At 58.5% G+C, this 19304-nt stretch overlaps 2 protein-coding genes across 8 annotated transcripts in view; one reads left to right on the forward strand and one right to left on the reverse strand.

The window, feature by feature from the left end:
- Positions 1-5254: 5254 nt before the first annotated feature.
- LRRC10B (leucine rich repeat containing 10B) lies at positions 5255-7562 on the forward strand. The gene is made up of 2 exons (XM_032359323.1): positions 5255-6938; positions 7103-7562. The coding sequence occupies exon 1, from the start codon at positions 5571-5573 to the stop codon at positions 6447-6449; it is 879 nt and encodes a 292-aa protein (XP_032215214.1). The 5' UTR covers positions 5255-5570; the 3' UTR covers positions 6450-6938; positions 7103-7562.
- A 2387-nt stretch (positions 7563-9949) lies between these two features.
- SYT7 (synaptotagmin 7) overlaps positions 9950-19304 on the reverse strand; it is a 63522-nt gene continuing 54167 nt past the window's right edge. For all 7 annotated transcript variants that reach the window (XM_032356936.1, XM_032356934.1, XM_032356930.1 and 4 more), the window contains 4 exons: positions 18425-18594; positions 17828-17942; positions 17097-17296; positions 9950-14800 (listed from right to left, as the gene is read on the reverse strand). In XM_032356936.1, the coding sequence (XP_032212827.1) occupies positions 14696-14800; positions 17097-17296; positions 17828-17942; positions 18425-18594 (590 nt within the window). In that variant the 3' untranslated portion in view covers positions 9950-14695. The remainder of the gene's footprint in view (positions 14801-17096; positions 17297-17827; positions 17943-18424; positions 18595-19304) is intronic.

Below are 19304 nucleotides of genomic sequence, written 5' to 3' on the forward strand. Positions count from 1 at the left end.
CCAACCCCGGCTCTTTGTCTCGCTCACAAATAAATAAATAAAATATCTTTTAAAAGTTGTATTTCTCATTTGCCTCACAGTTTAGTGTGGGTCGGGTCACTCATCTGGAAGTGGTGACTCGGAGATCCAGTTTTTTTCTACCTTTAATATTGTAGAAAATCAAAGAGTGGAGGATGGTGAATGGGAGTGGGCTGTATCACTTCTGCCCACCCCCACTGGCCCGGGGCTCAGTCCAGGCCCCATCCCATCGGCCCGGGAGAAGGAACTGGGCTGGGCGCTCAGGAAGAAGAAGTTGGGACCCTCAGCACCTTCCCTAGGGCAGGGTCCAGGCCAGGCAAGAATTTGGCCGTCATGGTTGAGACCTGGGTCTACAGTGTTCAGCCTGCACTTGACCACAGATCGAGGAACATATTACCCTAAGGGCAGCTGCTAGCTGAGAGCACTGTGGTTCTTCCTGGGAGAAGGAGGGGTCATGCCCAGAACCCATTTGAGTGGTCGGGTTCCCGCCCATGGCATGGAGGGGCCTTCACTCTCTTGGCCTCTTTTGCTGCAGCTCTAGTGTCCCTGGAAGGGACAAGGGAGAAGACTCACCTTTCAACAGACCTGGCAGATCACTCTCAGGGCTCAAGTTCCAGGGGAATGTGATCTTCAGGACATGGTGAGGCTCTAGTTTCGAGGGAGTCTGGGGAGCAGGTTGGCGGCGGCTGAGCGAGGCTCATGAGTTTGGGTACCTAGTGAAGGAGCCTGGGCTCATCGTGGGTCTGCCTCTGATTAGAGAGACGGCCTGGGATTTGCTAATAGGCAAACCTTGAGCTCAGATCGCAGGCCTGGGCTGCCCCTGAACTTGGGACTCTCCTTGCTCTGCCTTCTTGAACCTGTTCGAGGTTCCGACGCTGTTCTGTGGGCCCTAGAATGCCACCCCCATTTAATCAAACACACCGAGCCCTGGGCCCTGGGATCAAAATCTCCAAGTAGGGCAGTTCTAGAAAGCTCTTTACTCTTTGCAGAATGGGAGCGAGCATTTAGACAACCTGGGTGGTTTCTCTAATTTCCCCCAGCCGGGAGTGACAACGAGCCATAGGAGGAAAAGCTCAGATTTTGCAATAGGGTGAGACCCTCCCCAGCTGGGTAATCTCGATCAAGCTACTCCACTGGATCTGTCTTCTCATCAGAGAAGGGGGATTTAGTATCTGCCTGGAAAAACTGTGTTGGAAGGTGGACGAGATAATCTACAGGGGCTCCGTAAGTGAGAGCCGGCATTTTCCTGTGGAAGAGAATCAAGACAGGGGTATGAGTTGCACAACCCCCCCACACACACCCCTTTCTTGCAGCCACAGCCTGTTCAGATGCGTGTCAGATTGTTTGCCACTCATCTGCTCAAAGTCCCACAGTGACCTCTCACCCAGAGTCAAAGCCAAAGCCTCCACAAAGGTCACGGCCTAACTGAGGTCTGCCCCCTCCTCACTAGCTGGCTCTGGACTCATCTCTAACCACACTCCCCCCGGCTCCCCAGGCTCCTTGTTGCTCCAGAACCCATCCCCACTCCTGCCCCAGGGTCTTGGCACCACTCTGCCCTCTGCCTGGAACGCATTTCCCCTTGACAACAGCCTGCATGGTTTGCCCTCTCTCGTCCTTCCCATTTTTTCTCCAAGGCCACCCTGTCGGGGAGGTCTCCCTGGCTACTCTGTTCTAAGCGGGGTCCTCCATCCTCCAGCACACTCTCCCTTGTCATTTCCTGCAAAGCCTGCCTAGTCCCTGACAGACCGTGAATGCGTTTTGTAGATTATCTCCACCCCCAAGGATAGGAGTCCTACAAAGTCAGGGGGTTTTGCCTATAATGTTCACATTCACAGCAATCCCCAGTGCCTAGGCATACAAGTAGGGGTTTCGTGTTTGTTGAATGAATACCAGAGGACTCAAGTTGGGGGTGGGTTGGTGGTGCAGGTCAGGAGAGTGAGTTGTGGCATAAAGGACACAAAGTCAACGTCCTTTTTCTCCAGATGAAGGAGTTGGACTAGACCCCAGGAGATTATGAACCCGTGGGAACCCCTTGGTGAGTTTCCTGTCTCCATATCTTGTTCTGGGATGAAGGTCCCTAACTTCTCGCAGATCTTTAACAGAGAGCTCAGCATTGTCCCTGTTCCCATGTTTCCTGGTTGGATCTAACAGGCTCAAATCCTTGCTAAGAACCTACGATGCTGACATTCCATGATCTTATTCTAGTCTCAGCAGCCCCAGTGGTCCTGGCCCCCGAGAGGGGAATGGGAGCCAGAGGGGAGCCTTGGCAGGGTCCGCGCGGTGGGGAAGACACTGGAGGGCACAAAGGAGACTTTCGTATTACGACATGTGCTGCCTTCTTTTTATGTAAAAGAACGCAGATGTAAGGAAGTATGACAAAAATGTGAACAATTGTCCACGCTGGATACTGGGCACGGGGGTGTTTATCACAGAGAGCTTTGTACTTTTCAAAAAATTTATTAAAAAAAACAAAACCCCACAGATGTGGAGGTGGGCAGGGCAGCCAGAGCTCGTGAGAAGGCATAGAAAAGCCGTTTCGGGGGGGGGGGTCTGAAGGACCCACACTTTGGGCATTTTTCTGGTGTGTGTGCGTGGGCAGAGGGGACGGCCGGGGTCGGAGCCCATCCCCGGAGTTGTCGGAGCCCTTTCTTCCATCCCCCGTGCTCCCCCTTCCCCGGTCTCAGTTTCCTGCCTTCCTGGGGAGTAGGGAAAGGCTGAGAAGCCGCGTGCTGGGGGTGAAGCTAATTCATTAGTGACGCTCCACAAGGACCATGCGCCTGCCGTGCCGGCGTGATTCATCACCATGATTGCCCCGCTGCCAGCCTGCGTGGGCCCCGAACGCCAGCACATTTTACCTTTACCCACTGAGAAGGGCCTGGTGGGAGGTGAAGGTACATGATCTACCCAGAGCAAGAAAAAGACTCGGAGGAAAAAGAGGGCTGGTCCCCTGTGCCCTTGAACCCAGGAAGCTCTACCAGGCTGGGGCTAGAGTTTCAGGGGCTCCTGGGGTTCCTGCCATGCCCACAGAGCCTAGGAGGGCTGCCTGGTGCTGGCGTGCCAGCTGGGAGCATGTGGTGGTTGTGGCGGGGGGGGGGGCCGCGGGTTGGGCTTCCTCCTCCACAACGAATGTTCCCTTGGGGAACCTGCTGGGGGGCGGTGGGGGGGGTGAGGGGGAGGTGCTCCTCCTCTCCCCCAGCAGCCTGGCTGGGTTTTCTTCAGCTTTTTGGTCTCTTCCAAAAGGTTATCCCGAAGGAGCAGAAGAAAGAGTTGCATGGGGGCTTAGATCAAGTCCAGAAGGAGCTCAGAACCCTCTTACACCCAGTCTGGGTCTGGGCTCCGCTTAATCTCTGCCTGAGTCCCCTGCCTCGGCTGGGGGTCCTCCTTTCATTTTGTGAGTGCCCCCCACAGGACAGGGGTGGGTGGCTGGGTCCCTGGGTCACAGTGATACCTTCCTCCGTGTCGCATCACCTGTCAACCCCATGCCTTTTCATCCCTTTATCCGACAAATATATATTGTGCATCTGAGCAAAAGAAGCCAGGAACCAAACAAAAACTAAAAAAGAAAGAAAAAAGAAAAGAAAAGAAAAATGTGGGAACTGAATAATTTCATTTATATGAAATTCAAGGACAGGCAAAACGGATCCGTGACGAAAAAGGTCACACTCACGGCTGCCTCTGGGAGGCAGAGATTGACTGAGAGAGGCTCAGGGGAACGCTGAGTGATGGAAATATTACATGGGTGTTTCCATTTGTCAAAACTCATCAAAATGTACACTAACCATCGGAGCATTTCATGGTATGAAAAGTTTGTTTCCATTTAAAAAATGTTAAAATTTCTCACCGAATATCTGCTATGTGCCAGACCCCGAGCAGCAGGGCAGGAGATAAACTTGTCTGCCCCAGGAGCTGACATTCCAGCTTCCGAGCGGTTCTCATGCTCTCCTGGTACTGGTCACTGCTCTCTGCCCCTGGGCTGGCCTCCCTCCCTGTCTGCAGTGGGGGTGGGGATGGGGGTGAGTCAAAGGTGGGGCGCGGCTGGAGGGAGGCTAGAGGGAGAGTCAGATCAGTTACATGTGCACACCAGCCAGGTTCAAGGGGAGGCAGGATGGAGCAGTGGTTGAACCTGCGGAGGCTGCTTTTAAGCAGGTTCCCTAATCTCTCTCAGGCCACTTTCCTCCTCTTCTACATGGGACTAATGATGCTTTCCTTGTAGTTTTGGCAAAAGAGTTAGAGGTTCCCTGGTGAGAAAATTCACCGTTTCTTTATGTTGGTGCGGTATGTGATTAACAGCACAAACCCCAGCTGCTCACCAGCCCGGTGACCTTGGGCAAGTCACCGGGCTCAAGTCAAACCCCTCAGAGCCTCAGTTTCTCCGCCTTTCACTTTGGGGTAATGAGGGTACCAACCTCATACGTGTTGCAAGGACTCAGTGCAATGCTCTGAGTATAGCGCTGGGCACATGGCAGACTCTGAGTAAATGGGAGCGAGTGTTTCTGCCAAGAGCTCTGGCAGGAGGGCTCTGAACTGGAGGGAAGAAAGCAGGGGCATACAGCTGTTGGTGGGAGCATGCGCAAGAGAGTTGCCGAATGACAGTGGTCATCCTCGGTGGTGCTCAGCGCGGCTCACGTGTCCCAGTCCTCTGCCCACCGCAGCCACACACAGACCTCGAGCGTAGCTGGCGGGACAAGGCAGGAGACTGGAGCGTGAGCGCACTAACAAGGAACCTGTTGGGCAGTGGGAGCGGGGGGATGGGGCGGAGCCAAGTCCCCGTCCCCGTCCCCACAAAGCCTCCGATGTGACCCACCCTGAAAACGGCCAGAAAGTAACACTGCTCCGAATTACTATCCTAAAGTGAGGATGGGCGCAAGCCGCTGGCGATTAGTAGCCGGCGTTGACCGCGCCCCTCTTTCCCTCCCCTAGAGCCACTCGGGCGGAGTCCCGGGTCGCGCGCCAGGTTTCCTCGGTGCCTTCTGACTTGCGGCTCCGGGGCCACACGACCGCTCACCAAACGGCTCGTCGTGCTGGGGGTGTAGACAGCGTCGGACGTCGGGTCGGTGTTGGCACAGCGCCCGGCTTTCGGGACGCGGAGCTTGGGTTCCCTCGGCTTGCACCGGCTCACCCGGCGGGTCGCCGGGGCCGGCGGGAGGGTGGGCCCGAGAACCCGGACCCCGCTCCAGTGGCACCTCGGCCCCGCCCCGCCCCGCCCCCCCTCCGCCTCATTGGCAGCCGCACACGCGTCGGGGGTTGCCAGGGCGACGGGTCGCGGAGCCGCAAGTCAGCGCTAAGCCGAGGCAGTCGGCCTCCGGCGGAGGGAGCGCGGGAGGCCGGAGGGCGGGCGGCGGAGAGCGGCTGCGGGGTCCCGAGCGGGCGCCTCCTCCCGGCTCGGCCCGGCCCCCCTCCCGGCGCAGGGACAGGCCGGGGCGGGGGGCCCCGGAGCCGGCGCGGCCTCGGCCCCGTCGGGGAGGCCCCGGGGGCGGCCAGGGCGGGGCGATGCCGGGAGGCGGAGGCGGCGGTGGCGGCGGCGGCGGCGGCCCGGGCTGCGGCCCGTGACCATGGGCATCGCCGAGTCCACGCCGGACGAGCTGCCGTCGGACGCGGAGGAGCAGCTGCGCAGCGGCGAGCAGCAGCTGGAGCTGAGCGGGAGGCGGCTGCGGCGGCTGCCCAGCGCCGTGTGCGCGCTGAGCCGCCTGCAGAAGCTCTACGTGAGCGGCACGGGGCTGCGCGAGCTGCCCGAGGAGATCGAGGAGCTGCGCGAGCTGCGCATCCTGGCGCTCGACTTCAACAAGCTCGAGCGCCTGCCCGACGGCCTGTGTCGCCTGCCGCGCCTCACGCGCCTCTACCTGGGCGGCAACCGGCTGCTGGCTCTGCCCGCGGACTTCGCGCAGCTGCAGAGCCTGCGCTGCCTCTGGATCGAGGGCAACTTCCTGCGGCGCTTCCCGCGGCCGCTGCTGCGCCTGGTGGCGCTGCAGTCGCTGCAGATGGGCGACAACCGGCTGCGCGCGCTGCCCGCCGAGCTGCCGCGCATGACGGGCCTGCGTGGCCTGTGGCTCTACGGTAACCGCTTCGAGGAGTTCCCGCCCGCGCTGCTGCGCATGGGCCGCCTGCACATCCTCGACCTGGACCGCAACCGCCTGGGCGGCTTCCCTGACCTGCACCCGCTGCGCGCCCTGCGCGTCTTCTCCTACGACCACAACCCGGTCACGGGGCCCCCGCGCGTCGCCGACACCGTCTTCCTCGTGGGCGAGGGCGCCGTCGAGCGCATGGCAGAACGCGACGAGCCCATGCCTCGGCCGCCGCCTCGGCGCCCAGCTCGGGCCTTTGAGGATGAGGAGGAAGAGGACCTACTCATCGGGGGCGGTGGCTCCCGGGCTCTGGGGGCCCCCCGGGGCAGCCTCCCTGCCCTGGAAGCCGCTCCGGGACTGGGCACCTGAGCCTATGCTCTGGATGATGGACTTTGGCCATTCTGGGAGGAGGGGTTCTGGGAAGGTCTGTGGGAACGGCGGATCCCTACCTTGGGGCAGTGAAGGGGCCACTTTGGGCGAGCTATAGGGACAGGCAGGCCTGGGGGCCATCTTCGCACACTCCTGGTTGGTAAGCAGCCTGCCACCTGGCTGATCTCTGGGCAGTCCTCAGACTGGGAAGCCTGGTTCGGTCTAGTCGCCTCGGTCTCTGTCTAGTCGGATAGCGTCGCTGACAGCACAGCGGAGATGCTGGTCAGCGCTGTCCACGGCATCACCACCTCTGGCTGAGTCTGGGTGCCCAGCGTGCCACACCAGCCCTCCCTCTCCTGGAGTTTGGATCTCCTACAGCCACCCTTCCTGGTGCAGGAGCCGCTACCTCTGGGGTGGACCACAGGCCTGTGTGAGCCCGAACTGCCCTTGGAGGAGGGCCCGGGCCCCGAGCCAGTGCCCAGGACAGAAGTGAGAGCGGGATTGGGGCCCTAACACCCAAGCTGCTCTTGGCCCTCCGCTGGGGCCCATCGCACATACCTCCCTTCCCAGGCCCCCTAAAACTTGCATGGGGTAGGGGGCGCTTGGAAGGCAGGGTCTTTACTCCCGCCTCTGATTCTGTTCTGTTCTCTCAGCTTGTGCCTGGAATCTCGCTGGGAGCAGAGAGCTCTCTCTCCCTTCCCCACAGCCTGAGCCTTCCAGCTGTCAAGTTTGAGAAGAATCCACTGTGCCTCTAGGGCCTCCTGCGCGGAGGAGAGAGGATCTCTGCTCTGGGAGGCTGCTCCGGGGCCTCTCCCACTGCCTGCACTCTCCATTCCCTTAAATGGGCACAGTCAGGGTGGCTGGCACGGCGTGGGGCACGGGACAAGCACTGTGTGCCTCCACTCCGTCACCAGGGACAGCCTTAGGGGGTGAGGAGTGGGGTGCCGCTCTACAATTCCCAGGGCCAGATCTTTCCCATCCAAGCAATAACGGAAGGAGGGGGCCAGGGCGGGGGACACTCAGGGACACCGTCAGGGGCAGGGGCCCCACATGGTAGTGTTTTCTTTAGGAAGAAAAAAAAAACTGGCTGTAAACATAAATTATATTTCTTGGAGAAAGAATGTGTGTTTCCCACATGCCTGTTTATTTATAAGTCCTGGGAGCACTGGGTCCCAGGGCTGTGGGGAACCTGGGCTCCCTCTGGCACGGCGGTCCTGTCCATGTGCGCCAGCTCTGCGTCAGGCGGGCCGTGGCCAACAGTTGTGTCCCGTCTGGGGACCGACCGCCTGCCCTCTGTTACGAATGGCTTTGGCTGCTTGAGGCTGGTCTCCTGTCTCGCTCTCACTCACTCTGCCTGCCAGAAACCACTCTCACCTCCTTTTTTGTCCTTTCTAGCTTGCTTCATAGGTTCCCGGCTCTTAATATAATGTGAATCTCCCTCAAGCTGGGCTGACCTTTCTCTCTCCTTTCCCGGGCACTCGCCCCACCCCCACTCCCTCGCCGTGTGTCTATTCTTCCCTCTTTCCACATCCCTCACTCTGTTTTCCTTTTTCTTCTTCTCTGCCTCCTTATCTCTTTTTTACTCAGTCGTGGTATTACTTTCTTTCCTCGTTATTCAGGAAAAAAAGATTTAAAGAAAACATCATAAAGCCTCAAGCCTAGAGGCTCATCTCCCATGAGAAGATGCTGCCCGGCCACGGTCACCATGGCAACAGGGCTGATGTCATTCAAGGCCCAAAGGTCAGGTCCGGCCCAGCAGCCTGGGTTCCAGGGAGGCTTGGGATAGATCTGGGAGCAACTGACTTGCAAGTGAGAGAAGAGGCCTTGAACGGACGGAAGGAGTGGGTGGGTGGGGAAGACTGGAGGCTACCTCCTGCTCCAGGACAATGAGGGGTCTGGGGCTTGGCTGCAGAGCTTTTCCCTCCTGGGGCTACTCAGGTGCCCCTGCTCCCCTGGCTGGAGCTCCGTCAGGGTCAGTGGTCCTTTCTGGGGCTTGGGAACTTGGAGGATGGAATTTTAGGTCTCAGAATCACTCGAGGTAGGAACTGCAGCTGACCAGAGACTGTCCTCTTGCTTCGTGACTCAGACCACAGCATATAGGAAATAGCCCTGAGGCCAGATTCAGAAGGCAAGGGTTCCAGTCCTAGTTCTGCGATTGGCCAAGTGACTTGGAGCCCGTTGTGGTCCCCTGGGCCTCAGTTTCCCCATGTGCACACACGGTGTTGGGTTTATGTAGGTGGGATGCTACAGCTCAGAACGCCATGCAACCCGGCGTTTCTCTACCTCCCTCTGTGCGAATCTGAGATGTAGGGGAAGTCGAGGTGCGAGGGGCGGGGTCACCACAGTCACCCTGGAGTACCTACTGGCCCCCATAGCCCAGATTGTCTCCCTCTCGTTGGTGTGTTACCCTGTACCCCTTCCCCTGCTGCACCTGCCTGAGAACTCTAGGTGGGGCCAAGGCCCCATGCGTACCCCGGGGCCATGTGCAGGCACAGAGGGCCCCTACCGAACATGGCACCCTCATCCATGGCTGCTTACCAGCTAAGCAGGGGCTGCCAAGGCTAAGTTTCTCTCCAGGGAGAGGAAGAACCTGTTGGGGCCCAGTTCCCGGCTTTGCTACTTGCTTGCACCACCACCAGGAACCAGCTCCTCTTGGGAAATGAGACCATTTGGCTAAAGTGGTTGTAGACTCCTGGCTTGAGAGCACTATCGAGGGGTCTGGGTCTCCATCTGGAAATGGAGAGACCAGGATAGGGAGGGGGCCGTTGCCAAGGACGGTTGCCAAGGACAGCTGGAAAGAGCACGGTATTGGGAGTCCTAGCTCACCCCTGCCCCAACTGCCTGTGACTTCTCACTTGGCGTTGGGGGGAGGGGGCGGGGGGTTGGGGAAGGGAAAAGATTTTTGGAGGGGAATTTGTAACAGTGGACCTGTCTACAGCATTCCTGTTGGTGCAGGGCTGTCAGTGGGGGGTGGGCCTTGGGGGAGCACCTTGGAAGCTCTCCAAGAGCTGTGTGTGTGCCCAGGGTTCAGGGATCAGAGCCAGAGGGCAGGCAGAGGCGATCGTGATGACAAATGAGCAGAGGCAGTAGCAGGGTGAGGGACAGGCTCCGAGAGGGAAGGGACTTGCTCATCCATGGGGTTCAGGTCTCCTAACCTTCAGCTGAATCCACACCACAGGAGATCCCCTCTGTCCTAAGCTGATGGTTGGGTCTCGGTGCGTGATGGGTGGGATCGTGCCCTCCCAAAGCCTCCTAGCAGCCAGACCCGGCCAGCAGAGTGGCAGAGACAGAGACTAGGGCATGTGTGTACGCGCATGTCCTTTCTTAACTTGTGACAGTCATCCCCCGCTTCCCACCCACCCTCTGGGGCCTGGGAGAGCAGAAGGTGCTGCTCGGGACCCGGAGGCCCTGCCCAGAACCCCCTCCTGCCTCCCAATACCACCATGCCGTCTTGCCAGCCACCTGTCCCAGAGCTTCCTGAAGACACCTGGACACTCTTCTTCTGAGGATGGACATTTATTAGCACACCTAGGCGTGCCACACAGAACATGTATCAGACAGGGGTCGCTGCCCAGGGGGGCTCACAATCTAAAGACACAAGGCACACACACGCACACGCGCAGGACGCAGACACAGGGAGTGGGGCATCTTCAAGGGACACAGATGGTCAGGGGAGCCACGGGCTGGGGCGTACAGCAAGATCAAGCGTGTCCTTCCGCTGTCTTTGTGGGGGAGGGAGAGGAGAGCAGGACGTGGCCCAGGATGGCCTTCGGGAAAACAGCAGCATCCGGGAGGGGTTTGCGTGGGGGAAGAGCACACCAGAGGACGGGGGTCCCGGGCACAGGGAGAGATGGGCAAATCTCTTGGTGAAGGCATGGATGCTGGGAGAGCTAAGGTGAAGGCGGGCGAACCAGGCAAAAGGTCCAGGGGGAGCCCCTGAGCCCCTGAGGGGGTCTTCCCTCGGGCCCAGCTTTCCAGAGAGATTCTGAACAGAAGTTCTGGCAAGGCGTGCTCTTCAGGCTACTTACCTGACCTGAGGGCTCCCTCTAATCTCTGGGATAGAGATCAGAAGCCAAAAGAAGAAAACCACCTTTTAACGGGACACCGAAGCCAGGTTGGAAGAAATTGATGGGGTGGAAGGGGACAGGACAGGTGGCTTTAGGTGGGGGTTCTTGGTGCGTTGCAGGGAAGCGGTCGCCCACCCCAGGTGCTGGGGAGCAGGGATGCGGTGGCACCCTTCACTCTGGAGGGGGCAGGGCCAGCCGCTGGCTCATGGGGATAGACGTGCACTTGCTCCTTCTGGGTCTGCGACAGATGTAGCACCTTCCTTCTAAAGTATCCTGAGAGCTGCCAGGCCTCGGCTTCCCCCAGGCTAGGTGCGGGGAGGGAAAGAAATGGGCTGGGATGGTTATTGCTTTCTTGTGAACTAAGGACACTGGTCCTGGGGAAGGAAGTAACTTGCCCGGGAACCACAGTGGCTGGAAAAGGAAGACACTGGGGCCCAGTTTCCTCGGACTGGAACTGGCCATGGGCTCTTTCAATTTGGACTCTTCTAATCCTAAAGGATTAAATCAGAAAAGGGTAGAGAGAAGCCAAAGATCCAGCCAACAGACCTGGAACTCCTTCCTGGTCCCCAAAACCACGATAGGCCAGTCAGCATTTGGGGGGAGAGGTAGGCAAGGTGGAGGGTCCCGGTTTGGATTGTCTGACCTGCCTTGGAGGGTGGTGACAGTCCCCTGGGAGCTGAAGGAGGTGATGCTGGGCTGGGTGAGTGAGAGGGTCTCAAGTCTCAAAGAGACTCCACTCCCGACAAGCCTGGCTTCAGGTCTGATCGGGAAGTATGGCTGCTCTCCTGCTTTCTGGGTAGCTGGTGGGTTCATATTCTAGATCTGAGGAAGGGCTGGAAGGTCAGGGAGGGCCTCATCACCAGTGAAGCCAAATCCCAAAGGGGACCCAGGGAGACTCGGTCCCAAGCTTCCCAACCCCCTCACCCAATACCTCTTCTCTGGGAGGTGAGGTAGGGCTGGGACCCACGGAGGAAACAGCCGAGGCCCTACTTCGTCACGATCCTTTATTGATCAGAACGGGCCCTGCCACAAAAAGCAGGGCCCATTCCCACAAAAATATGATTTTGCAAAGAGGAAATCTTGCTGGCTTAGAGGGTGGGCGTGGTGGAAAAATTTTGTATGGTTCTTTTTTCCTTTTTTTTTTTTTTCCTTCTTCAGTTTTTCTTCATTTCTCTTTGCTGCATTTTTTTTTTCTTGTGATAGTTTCTGTCTGTCTGTCTGTCTTTTTTTAAATAAAACACTTGCACTCAAGGACTCCAACACAATACAAACAGTGGCCACCAACCCCACCCCTGGGGCCCAAGCCGGGCTGGGGACTCTGGGGCCCCCTTGGCTTTTTTTGTGGCTGTTTTCCTTGCCCCGTCCCTGGCGTCTGGCGCCAGTGGGCAGGTGCGGGGTCCTGTGGCAGGTGGAATTTGTACAGCAGTTACGAAGGGAGATGGTCACAAGAAAGGACACCTGAACGAGATAACAACTAAGTCTAGGGCGCTCACAAAGACGGCAGGTGATGCTCATGAAGGGACCTGGGACACAGTGGAGAAGAGATAGATGGGCCCAGGTCAGCCTCGGCTATCCCTGGAGACTCTGCAGGGGGAGGGGCAGGTGGGCCTTGCTTTCAGGCTACAGTAATAATACTTTGCTCCCGGGTAGCACCTTCAGAGTCCTCCTGCCTCAACCCCCAGGTCAGGTGACGGCGGCCTCACAACCTCCCCTATGAGGTAGGTGAAGTATTATTACCATCATTTTACAGATGGGGAAACTGAGGCCCCGGGAGTGTGGGTGATCTGCCCAAGGTCCTGGGACGGTGGCAGGGCTTCCGTGCCCTTCCCCCATCCTCAAGTTCCCCATTCCCTGTTCTCCTCTAGCCCTAGCCCAACTGCGCCCTCACCGCATACCGTAACCCGCCTCCTTCTTTGCCAGCCCCACAGGACCTTGGCCCACCACTTGCCGCCCCTCCCCGGCCTCCCGGCCGCAGCGTATTGGGGGTTGGGAAAACCCAGGCAGGGTTCACCAGTATGCCTGGGTGGGTCAGACTGGGAACAGACTCCGCCCGAAGATGCTCTCTGCATGGGATTCGCCGAGAGCTCTGTGGGCGGGGCTCGAGAAAAAAAAAAGATGCAGTTGCTCCGCCCACTCACTGCAGGTTGGTTCAATCTCCCCCCGCCCCCAGGCTCTGCAGCCGGCCAGGGGACACAGGGGCCGGGTTGGCACCCCGTAGTGTTGGGGCACAGGATCTCAGGGAGCCATGGAGGACAGATCCCTCGCCTTGCGAGGCTTCCCACAAAACCCTCCGATCACGTCCACACAGCCTTCGGAGTTGCTGCCCTCCTGTCCCGCGGGGGGCTGGTCCCCACGCCGCCCGATAAAGACCCTGCAGTTGGGGCAGGGCCCCATTTTAAGCAAAGCTACAATACAGAAAAATTGGGATTTACAAGAAATATGGGTGACTATTTGCTTTACAAGAGCACTCCTCAATCTACAAAATGATTCACTGACACTGTATGACGCTCCTCCAGACCCTAGGAGGAGGGGATGAGGACGCGGGTGTGAGATTCAGTGTAATACATTTTGATACGGGCAGCTCAAGGGGCAGCCTACTGAAGGAAAATGGCTCTCAAATTCCCATGCTTTTGCCGTGCTCTGTAAGTGGGGACCTTATCCAGAGTCTCCCCTTGGGGTCAGGCCCATCTCGGGGTAGAACTGTGGTCCCAGGCTGCCACCACAGACGTGGTGTCCGGGCGCCACCTGGCGGCCTGTGCCGGCAACGTCAGGCCCAGGCAGGCAGACCCCCCCGCCCGGATTTGACTGTCCCCAGCTGTCTTTTATCAATACCAGGACCCTCCCGCGGCTGAGCAGGGTTAAGCAGACATCATCCCGGCATCTGCTGTCTCCAAGGGGAGGCCAGTTCTAGTCTCTGCAACGGCTGAGGCAGAGAAATCCCTGCTTCTTTGGGTGAGGCACCCTCAGAACTTGCAGAGTCTGGATTTTCTTCTGCCTGAACTGAGAGGGCGGAAGGAGCTGCTCGGAGGGACTGGGAGCGATGGGCAAAGAAGGCTGGACCACAGACTCCGACCCGAATGGAAGGGAAGGTCTGCGAGTTCGGGAGATGGAGGGCTGCAGAGGTCTGCCCAGACAGGGAAGGAACCTGGGAAGCATGGGCAACACGGCCGGCTTGGCTGGGATCTGAGATTTGGGGCGGCTGAGGGTGTCTGGGGGAGGGTGTCGGGGAAGAGGGCTGGTGGGGCCGTGGGACCCCTGAGAAGGAAGGGAGGGGAGTCCTGGTGGAATGTGGTACACGCAGTAGGGGCCTAAAAGGTGTGAAATGATGTTCAAGTGATGAAATCGCTCAGCAAGGAGCTCCCGGAGAGCTCTGAGCGGAGACGGGCAGGAGATGGAGGCAGCCAAGTTCTCAGTCCCGCTCCAGAGTCTGCTCCTTTGCCACCACCCCACCTCTCACCCTCACCCCTCACCTGCCTCTCCTTGCCCACCCCTGGCTCTGTGCATTGACCTCTCTTGGCCTCCTGCCCCCACTTTATGAAAGCCTGCCCTCTCTGCACGGGTGGCCCCCAGGGGGACAGGGTAAGAGTGCCACCCCCCCGACACGCACACACACAAAGTGGACGCAACGCCAAGTACACAGGCTTCGGCTCCAGGACCCCGGAGCAGGCTATATACTATCCTCGGCATTCAGGGCCCAGCCGGCACCTGAAACTGCCCTGGGATGGGCCTCTCCTGGCCAGGCCAGGCCAAACGCCTCGGCCTTCCTTCCCCGGGGCCCATATCGGGAGCTGCGGAGAGGGCACCTCTTCTCCACTCCAGGCACTGCCTTAAAGAAAACGGGGGACTGTGCCCACCTGGCGGGTCTCTGGAGGGGTCTGCCCATCTGCCTGTCTGGCCTTCACGCTCTCCCCCACTTCTTTAGTATCAGCAAGTCAGGAAGGAAAGGGGCAAAGCAGGAAAATGGCTCCCAAAGCCCCTCCCCCAGAGCTGGACCGGTGGAGGATGAGGCTGGTACTTCCTAGAAACGGGGCCCAAAGGACTCCTGGGACCCCTCCCTGGCCAAGCCCTCAGGGTCCTCCCCTCACCTAGGGCGGGGGCCAGGCCGGGCATTGTGCATAAAGTGGTGAGGGCATGATGGGGACCCGGGCCCTTGGCCCCCTGGGCCTCCTGTGGCCACACTTAGGCCTTCAGCTGGTGCCACTGGGCCACCGGCTGCCGTGGACGGGCGATCATGTCCTTCCAGTGCTTCACCTCCCCGGGCCCGCTCTTCCAGGACAGGTAGATCTGGGGAGAAAGGGAAGAGCACGGTATCAGTGACACTGAGAAGCATTGCCCCCTGCCCCCGCAGGGGGTGATCTCCATCTCCTCAATGGTACCCTGAGGTCGTGATCACGGGGACCTAGGGGCCTCTGCCTAGAGCGATGGCCTACCCTCAGAGGCTCCCTCCTTCTCCCTCCCCGCCAGCCTGACCCATTTTCCTTGCTGTGCCTCCCTCTGGGAGCTTGGGCCTGCCTGGCCCTTCCCAGTTAGACTCCTGACCTGTTTTGCAGTGGGGGTGGAGGCAGCTAGGCCCAGCCCTCCCTGCCCTGTTGGCCACTGTCTAGCTCTTCTCATTTTTTTTTTTTAAAGATTTTATTTATTTACTTGACAGAGAGAGATCACAAGCAGGCAGAGAGAGAGAGAGGAGGAAGCAGGCTCCTTGCTGAGCAGAGAGCCCGAAGCGGGACTCGATCCCAGGATCCTGAGATCATGACCCGAGCCGAAGGCAGTGGCTTAACACACTGAGCCACCCAGGCGCCCCAGCTCTTCTCACTTTTGACCGCTCCCCTTCTCGCCACTTCCTGCCCGCCAGGCACTGAGGTCAGGAGTTTATAAACACAGGTCCCCGCATCCTTACCCACGAGGCAGGTATATTATCTCCATTGTACAGATGGAGAAATGAAGGTGCGGAGAGCAAAGAGACTCACCCGGAAGTCGTAAGTGGTACAGTGGAATTTGCATCTAGCCCGTTCAGCCTCTGTCCTACCCGCCCGATCCTGCTGGCTTTTGTTTTGGGGGTTCTGCAGCCTCGTGGAGCCGTGGGCATGGTTCCCCCAGCTGACCCCAGCCTTGTCCCTGGAGGCTGGTTAGAAGCCCAAGCTCGCCAAGACCCCGGCCGGAGTGAGAACCCATCCTCCACCGTGGCTCAGGCAGCAGAAGGTGGGGCGGTTTCAGAAGGGGCTCTGATCGGTATCACGAGAACACCCAAAAGCAAAAGGCTAAGCTTCCAAAGAGCTCTGAAGTAGATAATGGTTACTTGGCCCGAGCTGGTCAAGGAGGGGGCTCAGTAGGCCGCAGGCTGATGGGAACACAGGGTCCTGCTAGGCTACGGGGGTTGCTGCCCTGAGGAATGGTGCCACTTGTGACTACAGGTTGGGCGCTCAGGTCCCTGGGACCTTACTTGAAGGTCAGGGGCTTCCCTTAGGTAGCTAAGTTCTCCATCCCCATCTGAGAGTTGCCTCCATCATGGCTCTCTTCCCCATGGGGGCCCAGGTCACTTGTCATTTACCCCATACGGGGCTGCGCCTCAGGGAACACACATTTTTTCCTCCCGTGCTCCTGGCATTGGCCCTTCCCCTCCACCTGCCCTCCTCCCTGGCTTCCTGTACTGCTCCTGGTCAAAGCTCTGGATGGACAGACATGCCCTTAGCAGGAATGCTTCACGAATGACTTTTCTTACAATGGCAGCTAACACACACACTCGAAGCAGCGTGCTAAGCATTTCACCCATGTTGTCTTATTTCATCTCCGCATGCTGGGAGGTTAGGACTGTCTTACATTCATTGTGGAAATGAAATGGGGCTCAGATAGGTCATGGCTGTCAAGAGTGGGGCTGGGGCCCAGCGATCTGATTCCCAAGCCCAAACTCTCCACACTAAACCATAAACGAACACAGGGATAGACATTTCAAGGTAGAAAAACTGAAGGGATTATGTCACAGAATCATCCTGGAAAAACTCAAGGCCAGGTATGGATTTTTTTTGGTAAGTCTATCATGAGGAGAAGTCCCTTTCTATAAGGAGAACATCCACAGATCTTGGGTAATCCTCATGCTACTCTGTGAAGCGCTATAGGGTCGGTACTATTGGCTCCGTTTTATAAATGAAGACACTGGAGGTCAGAGAGACAAGTGGCTTGCCCAAGGTCACACAGCTATTTAGCAACACATGGGGTGGGAACAAAAGCCGGGTCTTTGGGGTCTGACTGCGGCTTCTTACACTGTTCCACCAAGCTCACCCTCTGCAGATGGGACCTGGGTGACACTGCTCTGAGGTCCTCACCCAGCCGGAGGGTCCTGTCTAGTAAACTCCCTTTTGGGGACCCGAGCCATGTCTTTCTCCCACTTCCTCCTTTCTCTGCCCTTCTAGTGGTCTGGACCAACTCACAGTAGGACACCCAGGGAAGATTTTGTCCCATCCTCTCATTTATAGATGAGATGGAAGCACAAAGAGGGGAAGGGACTGGCCCAGCTCCGAGCTCACCCACTGCCCCTGCTGCTTCTTGGAAGTCAGGTGTGTCGCCCCACCCACCAGGCCCCTACCTTGCCAATAACATCGTTGCGGCTAAGCTTGTCCTTGTCCATGACAGTGATGATGATGGTCGTCTCCCTCAGCTTCTCCGTGGGGATATCAAAGGCAAAAGACTCGTTGAAGATGGGGTTCAGGTTCCTCTTCATAGTCACTGTCTTCTTCTTCTCCACCCGCTTGTCTTTGTACATCAGCCACACCTTCACATAGGGGTCTGGGGAATGGGCAGAAGGGTCAGTGTTGGAGCTCCCCAGGATTCCCTGCCCTTTCCAGGAATGGCAGCTGGGGCAGGAGGGGCTGTGCTTTCCCCAGAGGGTGAGGAGAGCCCCAAGCAACAATGAGAGGAAACTGGGGGACCAGTGGATGGATGAATTGGAAGGGACCTTGGCCATCACTCAGTGCCATATTATGAAAACAAACGAGGAAACTGAGCCCCACAGAGGCCAGGTCTTGCCTGAGGTCACCCATGACAAGGGTTCGAGCTGGCGCTGGAGCCCAGATCTCCCTCCACAGTGCTCCCCTCCTTCCTGATTCTGGTCAGGATGGAGTCCAAGCGATACAGACCCTGAGGGTGCTCCAAAGGGGGCCACCCAGGGCTCTAAGGTAGCGGAGTTGAGACGAAAGGTTGGGGGAGAGGGTCAGGGGTAGTGCACAGCTCAGACCCTGCTCTCCACATCCGGCATGACCGTCATGTTCCCAGAACCTCCCCGGTCCCTCCCGCACTCTTGCCGAGAAGCCCCAGCACCTGAGGTGCCCCCGATGTCCATGGCTTTGAGGTTCCGGGCTTTGATGATGTTCACGATGATAGAGTTGGCAGAGGGGTTGTAGCAGAGAGACAAGAGCAGCTCCCCTCGGCTCCCCTGGGAGGGAAAGGTTGGGGGTGAGCCTGGGCTGTGGGGAGGGGTGTCCCTCTCCACTTGCCTCCGCTCCCCTGGGAGGGAGAACAGGAGCAGTGTGGGGACTGGGGGGAGGGGAGGGTTAGAGAACTCTCCAGCTGGCCCCACTGCCCCAGGGCCCTCCCTGCCCAGGTGCTCACCCATCCCCACCTTTCACCTCTGTCACACCCGGTGTCCCCTCGCCTGGCAGTTCCATACACCATCCCCCATGGGGCCCCTCCTCCCTACACAGGCACCAGATCCTTTACCACAGCTCAGCAGCTCCCGCCCACCCTGCCCCAGGGCCAAACATGGGTGCTGAGACCAAGCGTGGGAACTCTGCTCCCCTGGGTGCCCGTTCCCCACCACCCTCCTGACATTCCCAAGGTTGCAGGGGGACTAGGACCAGTTCTGCTGGCCCTGACCTGCCCACCCCCTGAGCCAGGGAGCCATAAGTGCGGCCTTACACTCCCATCGCTGCATGGCTTCAGATCCTTCCAGAAGGTCTGCATCTGGGTCAGGTCCACCTTGTTGAGAGGGATGGACACCTCCCCAATGGGGTCATTGCGGCTGAACCGGTCATAGTCCAGGACCTGGAGGTAGAGGATCCTCTGCACCACCTTCTCGTACGGGAAACCTGGTGAACAGACGGCGGCTTGGGTGAAGCGCAGGACGGAGGGGCCACATGGGGCCTGGGCATGGCGACCCCCCAGGGCACCAAGTCCCTGTGAGGAAGCCCGCCCCCTGCCACCCCACTGAGGTATGGGAGGCAACAGACGGAATTCCGAACTTCCTGAAGCATTAGCAAGAACTGTCATGGCCACACTTGTCCCTCACGGCAGCTCTCCAGGGTGGATGTGGCATCTGATATGTTTTACAGATGCGGAGACGGAGGCTCAGAGGGCTTGTATCACCTGCCTGCAGTCTCCCAGCTAAAGAGCAGGTGGGACCATTTAGGCACTCCTGGGTCATGTGTCTGTCTCCAGGGCTGGGCAGGGGCCCCTCTCTCCCTGGGCAGCCCTGCCCCTGCCGATCATCTCTGAAAGAGCCTGGGCCAGAAAGCCAGCCCCAGGAGGCCTCAGGCAGATGGGAGGGGCAAAGACACAGAAACAAGAGCGATGCATATCCTCAGAAGCCATGCTTCCCCCTCCAGGGATCAGCCAGTCCTTTGCTGTTCCTCAACAGATCCGGAAGCTATCCCTGTCTCCACGGCCACCTCCCTCATCCAAGCTGCTGGCACGTTCTAGACAGTCACCAGAGTTTCCAAACCACCCTCCCTGCCTGTGTGCTTTCTCCTACCTATTGTCAACACAGCAGAGTGATCCCTTAAAAATAGAAATCCCATCG

This window comes from Mustela erminea, chromosome 9 (genome assembly GCF_009829155.1).
Source record: "Mustela erminea isolate mMusErm1 chromosome 9, mMusErm1.Pri, whole genome shotgun sequence".
NCBI classification, from domain to species: Eukaryota; Metazoa; Chordata; class Mammalia; order Carnivora; family Mustelidae; genus Mustela; species Mustela erminea.

Bases quoted from the DNA above. Each gene is read 5' to 3' on its own strand.
- LRRC10B (XM_032359323.1), top strand. From the start codon at position 5,571: ATGGGCATCGCCGAGTCCACGCCGGACGAGCTGCCGTCGGACGCGGAG.